Here is a 19,451-nt window from a genome sequence, read left to right as displayed (position 1 = left end):
CTGGTTCATTCTGTTGTTTCAACATAAACATCACTAGTACTTTTTTCAGTCCCCAAAATTTCCTGGTTTGTATAATAAGATACATATCACACCATCATTTGCTAATACTGTGAGTCCTACATTGCAAGAAAGGCTTTATGCTTAACAGAAAAGAACACCCATGTACATGTTTGGGAAATTGTGACTTAATTTTTTGATAAATAAGAAAAGTTTAAGGAAAAATTATAACTAATAACTCTCTCAGGATAAAGAATGCCCATATTTCACTAAATGTTCTAAATCTTAATTCTTTCCCCAAACTGGAGCCATAATCTATGAGAGCACATTGAAACTTAAGATTTCTTTTCACAGCTTCCCACAGGATAATATATGAAATTCCTTCAGCTAAATTGGAAAGCTAAACATTTCAGCTGACCCTGCCAGAACCTTAACCTGTGGTTCCAGAGTGTCTAAACATTGCACAACTGATGTTTGTACCACTAAGCCAGCTTCTCCAGAATTACGCATATGACTGCAGTATATTTGGCAGTTGGCATATAGGCTGGCCTGCTTATTTGCTTTCTTACTGGGAAGGAGTGTTATGTGAAGAATCCTTCATCTGACCTTTGTCTAGTTGTACATCACCATAATATAAAACCATAACTCTAATGAACATGAAATAATTTCAGACAACTTACTGAGCTTCCAAGGTATCCTATGGATATCTGATTTTCTCAGGACTTAAAGGTCTTTATTTCATTTGGAACTCATGGATTTTTGAGCATGGATTTTGGTATTATCAATGTATTTTCTCATCATTAAACTAAATTAAGCTAATTCAGTTCTTTCCTTTTAGTAGCAGTGCATGTGGTTTTACTAGTAGGGTGTGAGAATGCATGAGAAAAGATTGCATTATTAAAATAATGATAAATAGCGATTATTTAAATATTTGTATTGTTTTGAGAATTTTCATCAGTGATACTTATAAATGTAAAAGTGAAACTAGCATTTAAAATAAACATTGACAACTTTTGCTTTGGTTAGTGGTCTAATAGAGTGTGTAATGTTAGCCTTTTGCTGGCAACAGAGGGAAAGGTAAAACTGAAATAGAGTTGCTCACCTTGGAGCTTGCCATTTCATAAGGTTAGACATACCTATGTGAAAAGATAAATTGTGAGATACGTGTTAAACAACAATGAAAGGCAATAGTATATAAGATGTACAAGGCAGTGCCGTGACATGATAACTGGCGTCACTGAGGCCGTATGGGGCCTTAAAACCAGTATTTAAAAGACTACATTAGCAAAGGTAGTCTCTCACTTGCATTTCATTTCACTAACTCTAACCCATTGGCTCCAGAAGCTACTACTACTACTACTACTATGGAATAAAATTCAAATTTTAACGATCATCTTCACAAAGTATGCTTGCTGTTTTCAACTTCTGAGTCAGTAGTCTAGTATAGATGGGTGATCTTATTGACATAATTGCATTTTAATCTTTGAAAATGTCACTTTTTATAATTGTGTAAATATTTGCTCATTGTGTGAAGAAGACAATAGATGTCTCCCATGATTTCATAATTAGGGAGGATCACTGCTAACACTTGGTGGAGTTTATTTCAATAATTTTTCTATATATTTGAGTATAACAATGGATATATGTTCTTGTACTCTTTATATTTTTTAAACTAAAACCTACCGTTATATTGAAATCATCCCCAGGTCTATTGAGAAGTATAACTTGGACATACCTGGACTCAGAAATGAATTTGTTTCACTAATAACTATTATACAGATTTGTTTTGGTTTATTCAATTCTAGGTTACAGGCAATTTTGAGAAATAAGTTCTGATATTAATATACTTCCACTTGTTCATAATAGCAATAAAAATATGTTAAACATTATTCTCAGCAGTAGGTGAAAAAGGATATCAAAAAGTTATGTGATTTAATAGTTTTTCTATTATGAAAAATTTGTGAATCAGATTCTATTGTTCTGTTAATAGTGTTCTTATGCATAAACACTTAAAATGGACAGCTAATATTTCCTGAAGGAAATAATGTTTCATTTTGTAAATTATGTCCTTTTGCCTTCATAGTCTGGCATAGAAGATTAAAAAATAAAAAAACTCCCAAGGAAGGACTGACAGTTCTCATAAACGAAGACAAAGAGTTGAGCGAGCTTCGAGGTCTGGCAACTGGCGTAGGACTGGCTAATGCCTGCTATGCAATACAGTACGTAAGGCCATCACTATGGGGCACCTAGATGAAGAGTGGGCAGAGAAAGAGAGTGCCCACATATCCCGTGGTGCCAGAGATTGTCCTGGTTATGTCCATTTTCCTGACATAATTATTAATAGCATCCTCCCCTTAACTCTCAAGTGTGACCTCTCCCAAGTGTGACCTGGGATTTATGGCAAATTTATGTGGATATCTTATCCTAAGGAAAAAAATATAAATCAATTAAGTGTTTTACCACATAGTTCAAAAATAAATGAAACAAGGAGATATATACTTATTTTGAAGACAGTGATTGGTAACGATTGGTTCAACTGGAGGTGACAGAAAGAGGAATTCTGAATGTCTCATGCATGTGCTAGTTAATCAATCTTTTCCCATTTTTAGATGTTGTATGGTGATTGCCTACAAACCCTCTTTAACATAGATGAATTTGAACTTTCACTGTTATTATAATTAAAGAAAATATTATATGTCTCTTGATAACAGATGCTAAATATCATCTATATAAGAAAGAATTGTAATCATAGGCTTTGCTTCTAGAAATTTATAGTTTAAGGTAAAATGAAGGCTATGAAGTAACATGGAAGCAACCTAACGCAGCTATTCAGAAGTGATTTTTCTTAGAAAAAATATTTATTATATGTGATATTCAAGATTCTCCTTTGAAAACTGAAAGCATTTCAAATGCAGGTGAATTTTCCTCTTCATAATATTCCACATGAAAAAGCTTAAATTGTCTTAAAACCCTGATGAAGATGGAGTTGGTTTTGGTAGACATAGTAACTTTTGTTTTACATAAGAGATTAAGATGTGTGAAACAGGTAAAAATAAAAGCTTTTTAGCTTATAAACCCAGATGTATTTATTACTAATTTGCACTGGCTTTTAATAAAATTTGGCAACTTGAAAAGCTTGCCAGCTGATAACATTAACAGATCAAGGTACAGTAAATATTTCAAGGCAGTGTATGCACATGCATATATCTATAAAAATGAAGGTACCTAGAAGCAAAGTGACAGGTTTTGTTTGGGATTTGGACTAGGGAAGGTATATTCTGGATGGTAGAAGAGGAAAGGAATGGGAACACAAAATTCCACATGCCTTTATTACATAGAATTCACTACAGTATTTTAAAGTTATGAGTTCTTATTTTCATATTCTTTTTCTCTCAAGTCCTAACACTAACACCAACCCACCTGGCAAACCACATGTATTTTGAAAGACCAAAAATATTGTTATCATTTTCCAGTACTCTTCCAACCCAAGAGGAGATTGAAAGTCTTCCTGCCTTCCCTCGGGAAAAACTGACTCTGCGTCTCTTGCTGGGGAGTGGAGCCTTTGGAGAAGTGTATGAAGGGACAGCAGTGGACATTTTAGGACTTGGAAGTGGAGAGACCAAAGTAGCAGTGAAGGTAACATGGATGTTGTAATTGCTTAACATGTTATGTGAGCATATTCACCTGGATTTACATGGATTCAACTATAATACAGTTCTATGTAACTTGTAAAAATTGCATTCAATTTAATGCAATTCTGCCATTGCAGTGCCAAAAGCAGTAATATTCAATATGCAAATGAGTGTGACTGTGTTCCAATAAAATGTTATTGTGAAAACAGAAATTTGAATTTCATACAATTTTCATGTGTTCTAAGTATTATTCTTCGTTATAGATTTTTTTAGCTGTTAAAATTGTAGCATGTCGATTATACCTCAGTAAAGTTGGAAAAAAAGTAACACCTATTTTCAGATTGCAAGTTGTACAAACATAAGTGACATGCTGGATTTGTTCCATGGGATGTAGCTTTTTGGCTCTACTACACAACTTTTTATCATGGTATATATAAGGTGGTTTTAGGAAAGTCCTGGATATACTCTCAGATTTTTGTAAAACTTTCTTTTCATTGAGGGATGATGAATCTTTCATGTAATTGAGTAATATACTGATCACTGCTTGTTAGGGATTTTTTGCTTTGAGGGTAGGCTATACAATCAGAAAAGCTGACAAAATTCTCTCCAATTCCCAGTGATATTGTTTAAAAGTCCTTTCACTTATCCCAACCTCAACTTATTTTAAAAAGTGTTTATTTTCCTCACATATCAAGATGACTGCTGGCATTGCTGGAGTATGGTGTCAGTCAGAACCAGTATATCTAAAATCCTCTTAACTTTGCACATGCATATTGCCTTATGGCCCCAAAATAGTTGCCATAGAATTAGGCATCACATCTTTATTCAGGCAAAGAAGAGGAAAAATATGGTCTTAGCTATAGATGTTCAGGAAAGTAAAAGTTTTCTACAAACCTCTGTCCCCCTCAGCAGTTTTTTTTTTTTCTCATATGTCTTTGACCATAACTGAGCTATGTGAACAACACTTACTTGCAAAGGAGACTAGAGTATTGCAGTACATGACCTTCATGTTAGACCAATTGTTGGGGACTGAGTACCTTGATTTCAAGAAACAAATTTGGACATTGTTAGAAATACCCAAGGAAGCAGAGGGAAATAGGTATTGAGTTGAAAACTGAAAAATCATAAATGGGTCTAAATGCCAATTTTGTTCTCATTTATAGAATTCTATAATTTAAATTTAGAGGGACTTCATATAAATATTACTAGATCTTTTATCTATAAGATTTTCCTATTTGAAAACTATCAATAACAGGAGTTATTGATTAAAAATAATCAATAACTTTTGAGTAGGCTTACAGAGCATGTGCATTATCTATTATCTATTTTCAGTCACCAGAGTGAATATTACTAAACAAAACAAAGATTTTCTCCATTAACCCACCGAGCTCACAGAAACATCTGCTATACTGATGCTGGGCTTGTTCTTACGTTGCACAGACTTTGAAGAAGGGTTCCACAGACCAGGAGAAGATTGAATTCTTGAAGGAGGCACATCTGATGAGGTATTAGGGCAGCTCTGAAATAATTTTCCCTTGGTACAAGTAGAAAGCTTTTACATCTGATCAATGGATTTTTAACATTCAAAATGACTCAACATAACAGCTCATGCCCAAAACAAGAATGACTGTTGTTTCAATGAAAACATGTTTGTAGAACCTAGTGTTCTGTAGAAGTCAGTCTTCTGAGCCTGGGTGCAGGCAGTCCTCAGGCAAAAAGTTTCTCCTTTTTTTTTTTAGTAAAAATTATATTTTGCAAGTGAATTCTAAAGATGCTCATCTTTAAATATGCTTATATTTATGTGTGAATTTATGTCAAGAAGATCAACTAAGAGAGAGTTCTTTTAGTCACAGTGTCAATGAAAAGATCCTTAATATTGGTAAACTTGTCTTCAAGACTCGAATCATTTTATGGTCATGAAAATTGCTTGTGGACAGCATTAAGGGAAGACCCAAGGGATCCTAAGCTGTGGAATCTAATTAAATTTGGGCTTACTTGCTTTGACTTTTGAGAAAAGAGTATAGCCACACTGGGCATGTCTGAGTTGCTTTTCTAAAAGGGAGAGAATGTTATTTTGTAATTTGATGATGAAAAGCATAATTTTTTCAAGTATCATTTGAGGACATACATTTATTTAAAAAATAACTTTCTTTCCCCAAACACAAAATTCTTAATATAAAATTTCTCCTAAAAATCAGCCTCTACAATACATATGCATTGGCCACTAGGGGTTGCCATATTACCTCCTTAAGCCCAGTCTGTAGACCAGAACCTGGAAAAGGAGGCTTAGAGAAAAAAACATCTGGGGTTTGAAGAAGTCTCTGGATAAAAAAATTGATCTATTCCATTCAGGTCCCCTCAGTTAGGGCTTCTGTTGCTATCCTGTCATCTCACCTGTCTCTCTTTCCACCTTTTAGCAAGTTTAATCATCCGAACATTCTGAAGCAGCTTGGAGTTTGTCTGCTGAATGAACCCCAGTACATTATCCTCGAATTGATGGAAGGAGGAGACCTTCTTACCTACTTACGTAAAGCTCGCATGACAACGGTAGGAAAGGGGCCCACAGAATTTATTTTGGAATGCAAATCTCCTATGATTTCTTAGTAATTTTCTTTATTTATTAATCAATAAACTATTATTCTAGCTGATGGTAGAAACTTAGAAGACTTCTGTGGAAATAATTACTAGATTTCCTTCCTATTAGATTAGGACAATTAGAATCCTAGACTTATATTTTTGGTTATTTGAAATTGTTTTTACTATTTAGTGGAAAAATAAGACCTCATTGCTAGAATCATATTTTCTGGAAATCAGGGATCATGTAGCATTGGAAAAAGCACATATTCTCAGTCCCAGGTTTCTAGCTCTTATGTCTTAACTGACTATATATTTATATGTCCATACCCAGTTGACATATCTGTTTGGATTCTAATAAGTATCTCAAGCTTATTTTGGCCAAAACAGAATTCTTGATTGTATATTGCTGCTCCATTTCATTCAGTTTCTTGCTTTTTCTTCCCCTACAACCATTTTAGCAAGTCTTGCAAGTTCTATAGTTCTGCCTACAGCCCCAGTTCATCCTCTTTTCTTTCTCCAGTGTCAACACCAGTACCTGGTACAGTGATGGTTAGAGACCCAGGTTGGCAGGCAGGCAGGTGATATTCTAAAAAATCCATTAGCAGGAAAGAGGTTACTAGCCACTAGGTTGTAGTCCAGGAGCAGGGTTTTAGGCAAAGGAAATCTTTAGAGCAGAGTAGGTTTTGTCAAGGGCAGAGCAGCATTCTACTCAGAGAGACCAGTGAACTAGTTAGCATACCCTTCAGAGACTCAGACATAGGTCATGAGACCAGTGTCTAGTGGACATGAACAAGGTTGCAAGGGGACTGATTCCTGGTAGTAAGACCCAGCTAGTTACCAGACCTTGGTGCTGTTGAGTGGGAACATAGCAATGCTGAATCCTAGAAGATAAGGATTCTTCCTACTTTATGGACAAGACATGAGCTTGTCAGGGAAGGAAGGAGGAGCAGCATTTAAGAGCATCCATCTATGAAGAATTGAGGGATTACAAATTTGGGAATCACTTGAGATGCTCAGTGAAGGATGTGGATGGAGAATAAGAATAAGGAGGGCATTCTGGGAGTGACAGCAGGCATAAAGAAGAGAGATTAAGAAATGCAGAGCAAGATTAAGGTACTGCAAGTGGTGCGGTGGGACTCAATATAGATTGTGAGAAGAGAAACGACTGGAATAAATGGAATAAAGAGATTTTGGTGTAGCCTGAGGCTCAACAGGCAGCAGGTGACAATGAAGCAAGCTCATGAGAACACAAGAGACTGGGGACATGGGAAGTCAGGGATGTAATTGCCCTGGCTCAGGGTACTTACAGGGGAATGGCATTGGAGGGACAGTGTATGAATGTAGCCTTAGGGCAGGAACTTTGATTGTTTTTTTCTCCCTATGATGCTAGTAAAAACTTCAACTGGTTTTCTCCATGTAGCAATCATTGCAGATAGTACAATTTCAACTGTCTTTTGTGCTGATTCTTAGATGAAAGAGTCATCTGTGGACTTGAAATAGAGTATTGGCAGCACTTTAGATGAAACTCATATAAGGAACAAGCCATTGTCATAACTGACTTACAACCAATAGTGACACTGGGCCAACAATTAAACTAGTTATCAGGCCTTCCTGATGGCACAAGGGGTTAAGGGACAACCTATGAAGCTATTCACAGTCACTGCAGCACAGGTTTGATCCCTGGCCAGGGAGAAACCCACATGGCGCTGCAGACCTCTCCTGCCTTGCTCACTGCTCCCCTCAGCAGTGTATTTAGGTATATCTGCCTGTTCTGTTCCCCTCTCTGTCTCTGGTGAATCCTCTCACCCCCCACACCTCTGGCCTGAACCCCAGTTCTTGAATGCAAAAATAAATAAATCTTTAAAAAAATAATCTAGTTATCACTTTTAAGTGGTAATCTTACTATTTATGAGAGCAGCTCCTCTTTACTAACTACTGGTTATGTTTTAGCCATATTACATCACTTGTATCAAATTCTATGCAGTGAGAACTATTGTTCTCATTTTACATACAAGAAAGTTTCTTAGTGAACTAAGAAACTTGAGCAACCCCACAACTAGAAAGTAGCAAACGTAGGCTTCAAATCTTGGTCTGTCTGACCCGATACCTTGAGATATTTCCAATAAAAATCCTATATTGCTTCTGCTTATAAAATACAATCTCATTTATACATATTTTGATAGAAAGTATACAAATTAGTTGTTTTTTCTCTTTGTCTGAATTCTTATAACCATATAAAAATTCCTTTAAAACATGTATATGACATACGTATACATGTGTGACACAATATATCAAGTATATTTTGTGCAAACGGGGAAAGTACCTATAATTTTTCATTCATTTTTTACAGTTTCATGGTCCTTTACTTACCTTGGTTGACCTTGTAGACCTGTGTGTAGATATTTCAAAAGGTTGTGTCTACTTGGAGCAGATGCATTTCATTCACAGGTACAGTGATATTCTGGATACGAGGGTCTTATGAATATTGTACAATAATCATCTAAAATTTGGGTAAAACATACAAGATAATTAAACATTTTCATTATTTTAAAATGCCAATAATTTCTGTAAAGAGTCTCTCTTCTCTGCGGTTCTACTAGTGTTATTTGTATGTTACTTGTGTGATCTCTGGAACTTTATTATTATTATTATTATTATTATTATTAAATATAGTTTCTGCTATAGGGATCTGGCAGCTCGGAATTGCCTTGTCTCTGTGAAAGATTATACCAGTCCATCACGAGTAGTGAAGATTGGGGACTTCGGACTCGCGAGGGACATCTATAAAAATGATTACTATAGAAAGAGAGGGGAAGGCCTACTGCCCGTTCGGTGGATGCCTCCAGAAAGTTTGATGGATGGACTCTTCACTACTCAATCTGATGTCTGGTAAGCTTAACAGGACACAGAAGAACTAGTCAATGTCAGAGAAGGAAGAGATCATAAAAGGTCACCCATCCTTGTTTTTTGTGGAAAACAGAAGACCAGAAATATTAAGTGATTTGCCTCAGGCTACAATGAAAGATAGTGGCCTAGGTGGGACTAATCCTGGGTCTCACCTCTTTACTTTCCTCCCTCCTTTATTTTGCTACCATATAGGAAATAGGTAAATTATTTCAAATATGTTATTACTCCCCAAAAGTGTAAAAGCAATGACTAGTAGGAATTAGTGCCTATGAATTAATGTTTGATCATTAATTTATAAGTAAACATTAATCATGGATCTCAAAGATTAAGACCTGGGGAAGTTGAATGTCTGTATTATTTGAATAAGGCCTTTTTTGTTTGTTTGTTTACTTACCCAAAACTTTTGAGTAGGGTTGCTCAAAATAGAGACATTTAAATTCAATAACTTTTAATTTGGACTGACCCTAGAAAAAGTTGGGAATGAGGTAAAATTGATCCTCAGTGTTGCCAGCTTTTATTCATGCCTTCCCTCTTTATGTATACTAGCTCTCAAACTCAGAAGGAAAAATATAAAATTCTTTTTGATCACCCACCATAAGTATGTCAGCGTATGGATGGTTTTAAGTAGTGAAGGTCTGCAGTGCAGTTTTAATCAAGGAGGAGAAGCAGTGTGTGCATGTGTGTGTGTGAAAGTGTGCATGTGCGTGTTTTCATGCCTCCACAAAGCCTTCCTATCACTTTTGAAGAGTTGCTGGCAGTCAGCTGCTTGTTTTACTTTTTTTTTGAGATTAACTTGCTTTTAAGTCTCCCATTTGCCTTCTATGGGTTCAATAATGACTATCACAAAGAAGATTGCAACAGCCCCAGGAGAATTTATGTAAAAGAAACTACTGTAAGCATGATATTTCAAGTACATATAACTAAAGCAAATTTTTTAATATTCTTAGGTCTTTTGGAATTGTGATTTGGGAGATTTTAACTCTTGGCCATCAGCCTTATCCAGCTCATTCCAATCTTGATGTTTTAAACTATGTGCAGGCAGGAGGGAGACTGGAGCCACCAAGGAATTGTCCTGATGATCTGTAAGTTAATTATGCTAACATAAACACCCCCAAAATAAAATTAAGTGCACGAACAATCTTATGTCTCATTGACATATTTTCAAATAAAATATGAAATTTAGATTGTATAAGTTACATAAAATTTAAAGTGTGGCACTTAATTTATTCAATGTGTGATGGTCTCTTTTTATATACACATGCTATTTCACTTCAGAAACAAGATTTAGAAGTATACAATACATCTGTATTACTGGTTAGGTGGGTTCTAGTAAATAAATGAAAGCTGTGTGCGTGTATAGTGTGAGTATATAGCATGCATACACATCACACACACATAATCACTTTGTTTTGGAAGATATGTTTGGGCTAATAATCTGCATAGTAGAAGTTTCTATTAAATCAGAATATAATGTTTTAATGTTAAATTACCATTATCATAGCTGATAATGAGATATAGCACTACTGAAAATTAGGCAGGTTGTAATATTTATGACACAAAGTGACTTAAGTGATATACTAAATTGATTCTGGCCACTATTTGTATAATTTTGCTATCCTCAGAAGAGGTAATTTTGATGTAATAATTTTGATGTAATAATAAAAGACAAGTTATTGTACTAAGTACTATGTTATCTTCTTGTGAACAACTTCTGGGGACATCACATTTTGAAGCTTTTTCCAAGAGGTGTTTTACCCAAGAGTTTTCTAAAAACAAAAAAGAAAGAAAAACAAATAATAATAATCTCCTTTGTTATGTGCATAATTCTATGTGCATGGGACTCAAAGCTGTTTAAACAAGAGCCATGGCTCTTCAGCATCTGTGAATGCATTTTGAAAGAAAAGACACACACGTGGAACACTTGGATAACAAGCCAACATGTAATAAAGTGCTAAACTGTGTGGTACAGACAAGGGCAGGAGGAATTAGCAGTATGCGGATACACACATAGTGCACAGACTTGACTATGCTGTGTTATTTAGAGGGTTATTCAGACTGAAGCCAAAAGATGATTAAGAACTGGGCATCTTGGTTGAATGCTCTACTGGTGAATATTTTTGTATTATTTAAATCTTCCAGCTGAAGAAGAAAGAGATTTTAATCAATGTGTATTTCTGACTTAGCTTTTACAGCCCCTGGGATATTTACAGGGAGATCAGATATGAACAATTTTGGTGGTGGTGCCTAAAAAATAAATTCATCATAATTTTGGAGAGATGAAAAAAAATTCTGTAATTTAGGGAAAAGAAATTATGTAACATTTGAGAAAAACCTCCAACATACTGAAGTATAAAATCTATTTTTATTGAACAATCAGCAAGCATCACTGTTTTTGCAGCTCTTAAACATCTAATGGTATATCTACTCATAAATTTCCCTCCTAATTTCAGTTGCACAAAATTTTCATGATATTTTGGGAATTTTATCTGGCAACTCTCCTACCTGCCCTCCAACCCCTAACCAAGGGAGGTTATGTACTTCATCACAATTATGCAGTTGTTTTTTTTTGATAGACATTTTAGGAGCCAATCACTGAATCATACATTTGGTTGGTATATTCATTTTTTGTTTTGGGAGGATGGAGGTAGACAACTACTTATTCTATTGTGGAGCAGAAAAATACAGCTATCTTGAATTTTGCTCTATCTAAAGCTATGCAAAAATGCAACTAGAAGGATAAGGAAAAAAGAATGTTAGAAAAGTATTTGTTCGTAAGTGGAAAAAATCATATTTTATATAATCTTATCTTTATAAATAATTCATCAGTTGGATATATTATTGCCCTAATCTTATGAAAGATATAGTTTCCTGGAAACCCAGATTTTCACTGGTGCTTTGGGAGTTTATTTGAACATCAGTAATTAAAAAGCAAATAATGCTCTTTGCCCCCAAGTACTGCATGCTTTCAGTAGACCCAGGAAGGGTTAAAGATCTATTGCCAACCTGCTAGAAAATGGAGTTCTCAGTGATGCCATTCAATTTGGCCATTCCTTCAGTTGTCATAATAAAGATTAACTACTCTCCTTGGAGTACAGAGGAAACTGATTTTTATTTGTGCCTGTTTTCTGAGATCACAGGCCCAGCTTAGAGGGTTGAAAGTCTACACTGAGCCATGTTGCGCCCTCTATTCATTGCTTAAATACTCAGCACCTGGATGCACTCTGGGGCCAGGTGAGCTGTGGATGGCTGGGCTGTGCTTGTTCAGCTATTAATGGAATGAGGGCATTCACAGCATTCCTGCCCTTCTTTCCACAGCCCTGGATGTACAGTGGAAAGCCCCATCCTCAGTATACTCTTCAACTTTTAGTTTGCACAACAACAATTTGCACAACTTTTAGTTTGCACAACAACCATTTCTGGAGTAGAAATGGGATCAAAGGGCAACCTATTTCAAGTGTGAGTTCTTTGGGGTTCTCTGACAGATGTATCACCGTAATATCTGTAATTACTAGAAGTCTCTCCAAAGTAGGAGGCAACCATGGGAGAACATGAGATTCACCATCTTATTTTACCCTCTAAAAATATGTGCACCCAGTTACTGGTTGATCTCTCCAGGATTGGGTAAATGAGTGAGGGAATTTGCAAAATTTGTATTTTATGTGCTTTTTAAAAATACCTATGAAACTCATCCCCTTAATACTGAAAGATAATGTGGTGTTTTCATCTGTTGAATTTCAATTGCTTTATGAATCCAAGGACTTTAATACACATAGAGACTAATAATAATGGACACGGTTAACGAATCTTATCCAATTTTGAGAAAAAATTTTAAGTCAGAGGAATAAAGGATTGCTATGTTGAATGGAGTAATTTCAACCTGAACACTTGGCTAAACACAACCTAAAACACTTGGCTAAAGTTCAGATGTGAAGAGTACGTAAATGTTTAGAACTAGAACAATCAGCCTAGGCAAATTTTAACAAAAGTGAAGGACCTGTCAGTATATCATGCGTGAGTGTTTGTAAATATTATTTAGTACAATAATGCCTGATATTGAATTGTGACAATGCATATTTTTAAGGGCCTCCATGCCAAAGGTATAGTTATCATTATTAGTTTATCTGAAAAGCATAAGAAATACATTTTTTAGGATGTTAGATTCTTAAAAGCCCCTTCATTTTATTCCATTGCCAGTTGAAGAGCACAAATCGCGCTTTTTACCTTTAAAATACTATTGCATTATAGAGCTTCTGTTTTCTCTATGGCACTTCAGTACTCATTTATCCAAGGGTGGGAGGAGAGAAATGATTTATATGTTATCAGTCATATGTTTTGCCACCAGAAAGGGGATGATGGTGAGAAAAGAGAAAGAGTGTTCTAAAGACATTTCTCAGACAGCTATTAAAGGTAGTGTTTAATCAACCAGTTATAAATATTTGTGGGAACTGTGTCTCTCATAACTTGACAATGTAATAAAGAGTGAAAGCATTCCAATCAAATCTGGTTCTATACTAAATATCTGTGTGTCTTGGAAGTAATTCTTAGATTTTGTTTTATATATCAACGTATGAATGTAAAAGTTTCTAATCTCAGTTTTTTTGATAACTTTTATAATGGAACTATTAGTTCCATCATATGTTGAGTAAACATTTTCCAACCCTCTATTTATCTACTTATTTACATTAGTAACTATAAAAAGTAATATTGCACATTAGTAAATAGAAATCAAAGTTCTGGTTCTTCTTCATTTATATTAATTACAGACAATTATAAATAACTGAAATTTTTCCTTCTAAAATGACTGTATGTGGGTAAAGTAATATTGTCAAATGATACCCTTACATAACTTCCTATCCAGGTGGAATTTAATGACCCAGTGCTGGGCTCAGGAACCTGACCAAAGACCTACTTTCCATGAAATTCAAGATCAGCTTCAGTTATTCAGAAGTGCTTCCTTAAACAGCATTTCTCAATGCAGAGATGAAGCAACCAGTGGAGTCATAAATGAAGGCTTTGAAGGTAAGTGTGACTATTTTTTCAGAATTTTCTGGTTTCTCTTCAGTGTGAACTGAATGAACTAGGTGAAAGGGGCTGTATACGGAAGACATTTTATGAAATGGCAAGTGATGAAATTGGAGGGCTAGTGGTTACTCAAAACAGATGAAAAAGGATAGTTAATGAAAGCTGAGTTAATGAATGGTAACAGGTGTAGTTGGAAGGAACAAAGGTAGATGCTGTAGGATTTGGCATCTAATTAGTGAAGAAGAGAGGCAATCATGATGAATCCTTGTGATTCATGAAACTAGGTTAAAAGTAGCACACTTCCAAAGATGGGGGACTAGGAGAAGGAAGAGCTTTATACATGTTTGGTTTGAGTTGGCTATGGAATTAGAGGAGAAGTCCAGTATTCAGTTGAAAGTAGATCCTGTAAATGGAGGGAGTTGAAGTCAAGGATACAGGTGAGAGACCATTCAATTGATACAAGGCAGCAATGGGCACAAAAATTGGCCAATGATAGCACCCAAATAGTTTATTGGTCATTGCCTGAGTTCTTCATGCACATGCACAATTGCAAGACTACTCAGCTTCAGAGAAAAATAATGGGATTTATTTAACAAACCAAAGAAAAACAAAGAGTTATTGAGGCCAAAAACGGCCGTTACCTCACCTGAAGCAGTGTCATCCTAAACACATATGCTCCGAAGATGGTGTCTTCCCGCTGCAAAGGCCCTACAGCATGTAGCAGCCAAACAATATGCCAGGATCCAACTTACGAAGTCTGCAGAATACACAACAGGAGATGCTTACAGAGCTGCCAAGATGCCCCAGTACAGCACCAGACAAGCGCCACTCAAAACAGCCACTATGGCAGCGAACCGCCCAACAAATGGCCACACCCACAGCTCAGCCACCTCTGGGTTTTTGCCCTCCCTGCTGGGCCTTAGCTGCAGCAGAACGGAACAGTTTCAGTATCTCAGCTACTTGCAAAACCTCTGAAATTTTCTTGTCTGAGGTTGGCTGCTGGAAGCCTCTCCACATCCTTCAGAGGCCCACAATAGCCTTCTGGAAGATCAACATGGTGGGGTCAGAAATCGCTGACCCCAAATAGCTGAAGATCCGAAAAAACACTGAAATCCCGGAAGCTGAATCCGGAACATTGAATCCCGAACACTGAATGCTGGGGCTGCTTCTGCAGTCCCTGATATTTCTTACCATTGTCTCCACCTGGGCCCATACTTTGTCGAATTTTCCCTGGGGCTATCCATCCCACTGCACCCCCTCCAGAGGACACCACCTGCAACAGTCTTTGGCTTCAATCACCAGTTACACAATTAGAGTGTATAAAATAAGAAGCGACAGAGCACGGCACTGAAAGAACAGTCAATATATGAAGGTTTTCACAAAAAAAAAAAAAAAAAATGGCAGGCATGGAGAGGAGAAGCCAGAAAGGAAAGAAGGAGTTTGTGAAAGGAGTATTGTCATGGAAATTTAAAGGAGAGTGGCTTAATAAGGAAGGGGGATCAAATGCTATAAAGAAAAAAGTTTCAGAGGAATAAAAGGATTCTGCAGTTGATTTGTATTTTAAAACCTAACCCTTTTACTTTGTCCATGGAGTCCTTTCTTTTTTTCTAATGTGTGCAGGCATCTTATAAAAATCATACCATTATGGCTGTGAGAAGGTTTGAGAGCTTAGCTTTACCTTAGCTGCTTCGAGTCTCCATGATCCCTGGAGAAAATCTTTTTACCATGTTGCATTCCTAAGTCACCTATGTGACTGAGACAAGTAGCAAATAATACTCACACAAAAATATGGAACAAAACCCCCTTAAAAAATGGCTTAGAAAATTAAAATAAAAAAATGGCTTTTATTTTATTTTAGCATTTTTTAATGTGTCATGCATTGTACTACATGAAATCCTCACAATAACTCTTTGATAGGTGTATTATATCACCATTTTATGGAGGGGAAGACTGAGGTTTAGAAACTGGCCCATAGTCATACGCTGAGGTGAGGCTGGAGTTTTGCTCCATTCCAGAGTCTTCATAGAGATATGGCTGTGGTAAGGAAATTGCCCACACATGCTTCTCAAGTACACAATCAAAAGTGCACTGCACATACCTAACTGCTAAGTATCTGAAAGAACATAGCAGTATAGCCTGCTGGGAAAGATACTCCATTTTTTCCTGGTTTCTTAGGTGCCAAAGTTGTTGGCAGACTGAATCAAAATTCTAAATAATATTCAAGAAAGAGAAAAGCAGACATGAATCTACAGAATAATGAAGTAAGAGTTTAGAGAAGATCATCAAACCTTGAAAATGTAGCTAGAAATGAGTAATTTTCTGCCAACACAAATATAATTTTAGTAAAAGAGAAATTCACATTCTATTATTTGAAATGAATACAAATCATGACAATAAAGAGTGGAAAGAGATATGGAAGTCACTAAAATGTTTGACAATTGAGATGTGACTAAACAAAAGGGACAGAGAAGAAAGAAGAAATAGATTGACAGGTAAAATATTTGCAAAGGGCTGAAATCATGGGTTTTCAATTCCCCTTCAAAGGAAGCCTAACCATATTACTTTTTAAGAAAATAGAAATTGTTTAAAAACAGTTTACTGCTTTGTAGATTGGTGGGCATATTTAGCAAAACAGGAAGAGGCCTGTCTTCATTGTTTCTGTTGGAGGTATATAGTAAGATAAGGAAGACATTGGAAGGAATTTGTTTGGGGAAAAAAAAAACATTAAGATCACAAGGACAAATAATAGCACACTTATCCTATGGTCCTACTAACCTAATGTGGTAGAGTGGGAATAGAGAGAGAGATTAGTAACATATCTGGGCATCTAGTAAAAATATCTCAGTGACTTCATCCAAACATTTGTGTAAACATCACCTCACCAGCCCAGAGCGTTCTACAGGAAACAAATCTAAATGCTCCTCTGCTGTTCTAAACATAGCCTGTCAGCCAGCATATGTCTCGTCTGTAAATACCCTGTCTTACTGGGATGTCTGTATTTTAATATTTCCCTCTTAAAGAGAGGGTTACTAAGGGTGTGCTGTCTTTGTTCCATATTTCTGCATTAAGGGACTTGCACACCTTTTATTCAGTTTTAAAACAAAAACAAACAAAACACCCCCCCCCATCTCTCATATGTTCTTTAGGCAATAAGATGTACTGCCTGCTGAAAGCTTTACCGAATCAAATTACTAAATATTGCTCTAAGAACTGTGAACCCAAGACGTAGTTAGTTAATGATTTTTCTTTGACATACGGCACCAGAATTTGTAAAAAATAATTATTTGCCTTTTTTAAAAGTTTTTTTAATAACCTAACAACTGGCAATAATTAAGAATCAATCATGTTTTGTCAGAAAGTTTCCCAATATGCCACTTAATGGGTTAAAGATATGGCAGTTAAGCAGCTGATAACATAAGTTAGTTACACATACTAAAGATTTAAGTTTTTGTTGAAATTCTAAAACTCTCTCAATAATTTGGGCCACTGGATTATATAAAATTAAATATCATATTTCTCCCTATCACTTTTTAACATTTGTATATGTGCACAGTTTAGAAGAGTGCTTGGTTTCCATGAGTGTTAGTAATGACAGAGATGATAATGATATTTGTATTTCATGTCATTTTCTGCCTCCTTCAAATCTGTCATCAAAACTTGCCAGGCCTGTGTCCATTCCTGATCAGCCTTTTGAGATCATAAGCATTCTCATTTTAATTTATTTGTCAATTAGTGTTAATGGCTCCATATTCTACTTATGGGGATTAGGCAGTTGAGGAGGGCCAGTCATGCTGACTGCCTACCCATTCTGCAATCCACCCCCCCCACCCCCCCCACCCCCGCCCCACCAGCTCCTGCCCAGGAACCCTTATTCTTGCTGTTTTCTCATGACCTGATCCACCCATTGTGGTGGACGTAATCACTCTTGCACTCTAACCACAGTTTATGTTTTCCTTTATGTAGCACATATCACCTTCTGTGGTAATATTTCTACCCTCCTACTAAGATTACACTAACTCAAGGTCAGGGAACATGTCTTGTTTATCTCTGTATTCCCTCAGTGGGCCTCATAAATATTGGCTGAACTAATGTAAAAGGTTGGTATTGTTATAGTTCTCATACAGCCTGTATATTACAGGTAAAGAAAGTCAAATAGATGCTAGAATAACTTTTATGCTTTTTTTACAGATGAAGATGGCAGTATGACTTGTGTGACTTCAGATGGAATTATGTCAATTGCTTTAATGGAAACCAGGAACCAAGAAGGGTTAAACTACATGGTACTTGCTGCAGAATATAGCCAGGGTGAAGAAAATTCTGAGGGTCCTCTAGGCTCCAAGGAATCAGAATCTTGTGGTCTGAGGAAAGAAGAGAAGGAACCACATGCAGACAAAAATATCTGCCAAGAAAAACAAGAGGCTTACTGCTCTCCTGGCAAGCCCGAAGGCCTGAACTATGCCTGTCTCACTCACAGTGGCTGTGGAGATGGGTCTGATTAATAATTCTGTTGGGAAATGTAAGGCTGAGATAAATAGTCCCTTGAAGTATTTACTGAAAGAAAACCATAGTAGACTGATAGAAACTGTGGTATTCCATGACAGTGAATTAACACTGGAAAGTTCCTGAATTCCTCATTCCAAGAGCCTTTTGTGTTCTGTTGTGACAACCCCATAACAATTGCCTAAACTTCCGTAGAATTCTGGGGTGAAACACTAAGCATTTGGAAAGCTTAGGAAGACCCCAAAGAGACATTGCTCCCCCTTTCCCTGGACATCCCTCAGGTCATTCAGTCTGGGCTGTAACAGAAACATCTTGGTCAGATAGTTAGAAACAAAATAGCTTTGTTCAGGGATCCAAAAGAGGGTACTAAGAAGAATGCTTAGGGGACTGGCGGAATTACGGATTATTTAGAAAGGAATATTTATATCTCCCTTCATCTCTCCCGCCCTCCCTCCCTGACTAAATAATTCTACACATAGAGAAGGAACAAGCACTATGACACAAGAAAACATTTGGAAAGTTATTACTGTAAAAAAATTTTGTCTTTAATGACTACTCTAAAATATTTTGTATTTTGGATGCTTGGAATAGCAACCTCAATCATATTGAAAATAGGATCATGAAATCCCTAAGTCCTAAAGTTTAGCATTCCACAATCTTTGGGTTGTATAAAAATCATTCTGTGACTTGTGTGTTGTTATGGAAATTTGCTAACATAAAGATTGTTTTTATTTGCTCAATCTATTTTATACATAAAATGCTTAAAATTGTAGTTTTGAATTATCCTTAAAATCAAATATATATGATTATACAATG

General features: G+C 36.2%; 1 protein-coding gene across 1 annotated transcript in view; it reads left to right on the top strand.

Moving 5' to 3' along the window:
• Positions 1 to 18,634, top strand: part of ROS1 (ROS proto-oncogene 1, receptor tyrosine kinase) — an 87,251-nt gene extending 68,617 nt beyond the window's left edge. Inside the window, exons 36-44 of the mRNA XM_037520973.2 lie at positions 2,081 to 2,216; positions 3,471 to 3,633; positions 5,070 to 5,134; positions 6,047 to 6,176; positions 8,557 to 8,654; positions 8,892 to 9,095; positions 10,061 to 10,195; positions 13,972 to 14,132; positions 18,324 to 18,634. Of these exons, the coding sequence (XP_037376870.1) occupies positions 2,081 to 2,216; positions 3,471 to 3,633; positions 5,070 to 5,134; positions 6,047 to 6,176; positions 8,557 to 8,654; positions 8,892 to 9,095; positions 10,061 to 10,195; positions 13,972 to 14,132; positions 18,324 to 18,634 (1,403 nt within the window). The remainder of the gene's footprint in view (positions 1 to 2,080; positions 2,217 to 3,470; positions 3,634 to 5,069; positions 5,135 to 6,046; positions 6,177 to 8,556; positions 8,655 to 8,891; positions 9,096 to 10,060; positions 10,196 to 13,971; positions 14,133 to 18,323) is intronic.
• Positions 18,635 to 19,451: the final 817 nt, after the last annotated feature.

Source organism: Talpa occidentalis, unplaced genomic scaffold (assembly GCF_014898055.3).
Source record: "Talpa occidentalis isolate TD23 unplaced genomic scaffold, MPIMG_talOcc4v2.1 talOcc4.2, whole genome shotgun sequence".
Taxonomy (NCBI): domain Eukaryota; kingdom Metazoa; phylum Chordata; class Mammalia; order Eulipotyphla; family Talpidae; genus Talpa; species Talpa occidentalis.
The sequence above is the reverse complement of the archived record's forward strand: the minus strand, read 5'-3'. Positions and strand labels throughout refer to the sequence as shown.